The following is a 5,679-nucleotide window of genomic DNA, read 5'->3' as shown; positions in this document are numbered from 1 at the left end:
CCTAAATTTCTTAATTTAGATTTGATTCTCAAGTGCCATACTTTAAATGTTGTAAATGCTGTTCTCAGAGAGGGATCAGAGAGAAAGCTAGGGAGAAACATATGCTTCATTAATATGAGTTAATTTGGGGGGGGGGGGGGGGGGGGGTGTGATATATATATACCAATGAGAATCACTTGCAAAAAAATAATTTAAAGGAATTTTTTTATCAATTCTTTAGTGGTTGACCTTTGCTATGGTTTAATGATCTGGTGGTGGATCAGGTGGATTTGGTCCACCTTAATCATGCATCTATACCATTAGAACCAAATAAGAAGACAAAGACACAGTACTGCATGAAAATACAGAGAATAAAACAAAGTAGCAGCTAACAGCTCTATTATTTAAAAAAAACTAAAAAATTGACAGCACATCTACATATCTGCAACTTTTGGACTCCACCCTTTGCAAAGCTCTAGGGTTGATTATAAAATATATCTATTTGGCAAAGAACTTAATTACCAAACTTACCGGCCAGCTTCATGTATATATGCAAAGAATCTCCATAAGCAATATCAATTTTTTGGGGCATGGGGGGGTTTGCCCCACTGAACAGTACATAACAAACGATTGATGTTACCCTTTGACACGGATCATGGAATTCTGAACTTTAAAGTCAAAGTCGAATACATACAAAACAGAAACACACCGACTCTTACTTTAAAGTCAAGAGGCAAACACGTAGACATATCTCACATTAATCTCTCCTCCTTCAATATCTGCTCCACTCTCCGGCCTCTCTCCATCTGTTATATCTCATTATAAGCTAGCTAGCTAGACCCTGATCTTGATCATCTTGCTTGAAAGCTAAATTTTTGTACCTATTCTTCTTGATCTAATATTATTGCAAGGTTGACTTTGGTGCTTATCCTTTAGAGATAACAATGGAGGAAGTAATGGCGGCTATGTGGACTACAGATAGGTTGGAAGACGAGCTGGTTAGAGAGCTTTTAGACAATCAGTCTCCTTTCTTTGTGCTACCTGCAGAGAAGATCAGTAGTGGTACGGAACCTAACACTGGCAGTACCACTCATGATCCTTATCTTCAGCACGAAGAGGCTGTTAACAGGCTCATGATCTCCAATGTCTATTCCGGGCCAACAATAGAAGATATTGAGAATGTATTGTCATTGACCACCTCGGATGATCAGCCCCACCAAGAACTTTCATCACAAGCCAGGTTAATTTGAACTCGTTTTAAAACCCTTTTTTTTTCTTTTTTTTTTTAAATAAAAGTTGGATGCATGGCTGTAAAATTATGGAGTTTTGGGTATCGTTTTGATAGGTTTACTTATAATATGCTGTCTGTTGCAGAATATCTTTGTTGGAAAGAGGTATAAACAAGGTTGAGCACAAGTACACTCTGAGAATCAAGAATTACGGCAATGCGATAGCTGATGACGGATATAAATGGAGGAAATACGGCCAGAAAGCCATTAAGAATAGTCCTAATCCTAGGTACGTAACTTTTTTCCTGATTCTATTTTCCTTGCCATTTTCTTGGCCGCCAAACGGATAAAAAAATGTCGAGAATTACGTGATTCAGCTTCTGGGTTTTCATTTTTTTTTTAAAAAAAAAAAAAAAATTGAATATGATGATATATGTTGTGGCCAAAATAGGCAGTCTTTTTCTGATCATAATTAATTTGCATTTTTGGCTCATAAAAACATTAGCTTTATATACAAAGTCTAATTGTCATGAACTTGGATTTCGATCTGTGAAAGATCATGGGGCAATTAATTAGTGTTATTAGACCATTTTCTATTCCTAAAGAGAATGTTCGATCACCATGGCCAAACATGTGATGTATCGAATACTCTTTTTGGTTTTGTTCATATAATGCGCAGAAAGAAAATACTTTTTCAAGTGAAGTATTAAGAAATTACTTTTATTCAATAATAAATTAGAATGCAGAAAAATTTACTAAATAAAATCTATTACTGTCATTTTCATTGTCAATTCAGTGCCGCCTTTTTGCCTTTTCCTTTAGCACATTCAATAAAAGGAATAGGTCGGTGGTAGATGAATCATGATATATAAAGGGAATGTCCTTATTTCAGACGTTTTTTTCTCCAAATATGGCATGCCTTTTCTAATTTTTGCTTCACCTGAACAGGCACGATAAGTGATTGATAAAAATGGCTAGCTAGCTAGGAAAGAATTTATTACCCGGATAACTGGTGAGATATAAATAATGAGTTCATGACTTAAGCAATTTGAGATGTACCTTCAAACTGCTTGGGGATCAGGCTTAATCAGCCCCAAAATTTGAAAAACTCACTTAAAATTTCATATTTACAAATTTATGAGGTATCTGGACGTATGTTTTGCCCAGAATTTAAGCCTCTGTTAGAATATTGAAGTGATCTCAAATGATATGTAAATAGTAATAAAAAAGTAATAAATTATTTTTGTAAATAATAATAAAATAGTTTGAGAATACTTCACTAGTTACGTCCAAACTCAGCCTATCTATCACATGATTAATGCTAATAAGAATTACAAATCACTAATTCTTATCTCCTTTGTGTTCTTGATGGAATACAGAAGCTACTATAGGTGTACAAATCCAAGATGCAGTGCAAAGAAGCAGGTAGAGAGGTCCTTGGAGGACCCAGAGACACTCATCATCACCTACGAAGGGCTCCACTTACACTTTGCTTTCCCATACTTCTTGAATGGCCAAAACCAAGCTCCCAGTTGTAGTACTCCATTAACAATCAAGAAGTCCAAGAAGACAACCTCAAAAGCACAAGACCAAGAAACCCAACAACCTCAGGAAGCACATGATCACCTGCATCATCATCATCTAGATCAGAGCCCTCCATCAGATGATCTTACTACTACCACTACGCATCAACTAGCTGTAGTAAGCCCATCTGAGGTAGTCTGCCCACAAGATCAGAATTCATGGGACCCAGATCATCAAGAAGGAATGGCCACACAAGGGTTGCTTCAAGATGTGGTGCCATTCATGATTAGAAATCCTCCCAACAATAATATTAATAATGTTGCATCCTCAAACTCCTCCTCTTGCTCCTCTTACCGCTCACCTACTCCAAGTAGTACTTCACCTTCTAATTCTCTGTCTTGGTGTGCTGCTTATTCTGCTACGTGTTTTGATATAGGCTTCTAGCTAGCTAGGCATAATATTAGGTGTATGCATGGGTGGAAATTAACCCAATATTAAACCTTTCTGCATGGTTTGCTTCCAATTATATATATATATATATATATGTGTGTGTGTGTGTGTGTGTGTGTATTTAATAATTTCGGTTTAGGTACAAGACATTATGTTAGGATCATATATATGCACTTTTTTTTATAGCCGTTATATATAATATAAAGCAAGGAATATTTTATTTATCTTTTTATTTATTATTTAGTTTATTTTGACTTTATTAAGTTGTATTATGGATCTTGTGGAAGAATCATCACCCTAGATTAGGCCAAATTAAACAACTAGTTGTCTTTATATATATATATATATATAGTCGTTTGTATCTGAAATTCGATCCTACCCTCTACTATTTTACTTCTTCTTTATTTATAGAACTTTTGCATATTTCCAAGATAAGAAGAAGCTTACCTTATGAGATCAGACCTTTTGATGACGAGGGCATGTCAAAAAAGCTAAAATATAGTAAGAAGGACAAGGTCCTCCTCTAGTAGAGGCCCGAGCGGAAGGCCGCAACCAGGCCCCTAAGAGACGGCTCCTAAAAAAATAAGGCCTCATAATAAAAGTACTGAAAAAAATAAAAAAATAAACCGATCTAAGTTTTGGATTCAATAAAATCAACCAACCATGCATCTAACGCAAGGCACTAACATATATTTCTGCCTCATAATAGAAGACTGTAAAACTTGGGCAACTTTCGGCATTGTTTTTTAATCCCCTTACCCCTTTCTTCTAGTCTACATGTGTATGATCTTGTCAAAGTTATGACCAATCTCAAAAGCTTAATTAAGTTGATGGAAAAAATATCAATAGACATAGATCATTATTTATATTTGTCTTCATATTCGTACAATATTTTATTAAATAAAAAAAAGTATAGAGTTAGAGTTTAAACTCAAAACCTCATTTTTTTTTATATACACTATATGCAAATTACTAATTACTAATTTCAAAAACTTAAACTGATGGAAAGACGTAGATTTAATAATCTATATTTGTCTTAACATATCTTAGACCAAGAATTAGTCCATTTCTTCCTTTGATAGACATGCATTAGATTCTCCCAACAAAAAATTGGAAAAATCTTAATTCATTAGTTCAAAGACTTTTTCTGCAGGATTAATCAACACCGACTATATATATACTATAATAATCTACCCTTACAACGTGCAACTTTTTTCCCTACTTTTCTCAGGTGAGGTTCAAAGATAAGCCATCTTCACTCAACCATTAGAAAGGTGGCCCCAAGTATGTGATTGGAAATGACCCTTCCACAAAACCCGTAGGTTGAACCACCATTAATTGCCTCCCTACTGCTGGAGGCTACCTTATGCATACGAAAAACACTGATCTTTTGTGGGTTAATCTTCTAGCTAGCTAGAATTCTTGTCATATGATGAAATCAAAACCACTGAAGCTTCAAGACTCTTCTTGGATCCGTTAGTAACAATCCAACGATATTCGTCAACAAGATCAAACATTCTCATCATGCCTTGTGTTGTGAAAACACATAGGGATGACAAACAAGTGAAAATAAATACAAACAAATCAATCACACAACATAAATTACCGTGGTTTGGCAACGTGCCTACACCTACAGAACTGCAGAGAAATCATAAAATACATTTTGGGACAAAAACTCACTGTTCAGAACACTCAGGATATATTAAACTGTTCATTAAGTACATATTTATAGTGTTACGTGGCGGAAATCTTAATTTTCATTTTTTTGCATTATTTACTCAAGTGAAGTATCGAGCGTGCCTCAAGTGAGATCTCTGTCCGATGCTCACTCGCGCTACAAGTCGAGCAAACTATCTGCTTGAGTTTCGTTCAATCCACCTGTCACACGAATGTTAAGCGAATTTTTTGCCTAACACTTTTTCTGACCACAAACAATGCCAAAAAGTTTCACCAGGGGCATTGCCCTAGACCTATCGGCTCAAGCATGCGCTCTATAGCCCAAGCCTCGTTGAAAATTTTTCAAATATCATACACATCGAGCTAGTTGGGCCGGGTCATCAAATCGGACTGACACACCAACAAAATCAGGCTCCACAAACCAAACACCTTGTTCACTTCCCCTTCACTTTTTCACTTAATCCAACAACCACCGAGCAAGGGCCATACATGCTTCGCCTCAACTGACCGTTGTCCATCTTGGGCAATTTGTACTCTTGCCATCTTTTTCCCTTTTCCCAACTTGCAAAGATTTACTATCAACAACTAGAATTCACAGCTGACATGATTAATAGCTGTGGTAAAATCTTGTGCCATCCCTACTCTCTGCTTCAACTTTCGCTCCCTATACATATATAATTATTTAAATTAGAAAACCCTAGATTAGCCCAAACTAGGCAATTACATACTAGTATTTCTGATTGTTGTTGGTACTTGAAATTTGATCCCACCCTCTCCAATGAACTTTTCAATGGAGGGCCGGGGGCTTGTCAAAAGCATC

The 5,679-nt window shown here is 36.0% G+C and overlaps 1 protein-coding gene across 1 annotated transcript; it reads left to right on the top strand.

Annotated features, from left to right (window-relative positions):
* The first annotated feature begins 585 nt into the window (after positions 1-585).
* Positions 586-3,365, top strand: LOC121266578 (probable WRKY transcription factor 49). The gene is made up of 3 exons (XM_041170448.1): positions 586-1,219; positions 1,354-1,497; positions 2,588-3,365. Exons 1-3 carry the CDS (start codon positions 924-926, stop codon positions 3,174-3,176), a joined length of 1,029 nt encoding a protein of 342 aa, XP_041026382.1. The 5' UTR covers positions 586-923; the 3' UTR covers positions 3,177-3,365.
* Positions 3,366-5,679: the final 2,314 nt, after the last annotated feature.

This window comes from Juglans microcarpa x Juglans regia, chromosome 5D (genome assembly GCF_004785595.1).
Source record: "Juglans microcarpa x Juglans regia isolate MS1-56 chromosome 5D, Jm3101_v1.0, whole genome shotgun sequence".
NCBI lineage: Eukaryota > Viridiplantae > Streptophyta > Magnoliopsida > Fagales > Juglandaceae > Juglans > Juglans microcarpa x Juglans regia.
The sequence above is the reverse complement of the archived record's forward strand: the minus strand, read 5'-3'. Positions and strand labels throughout refer to the sequence as shown.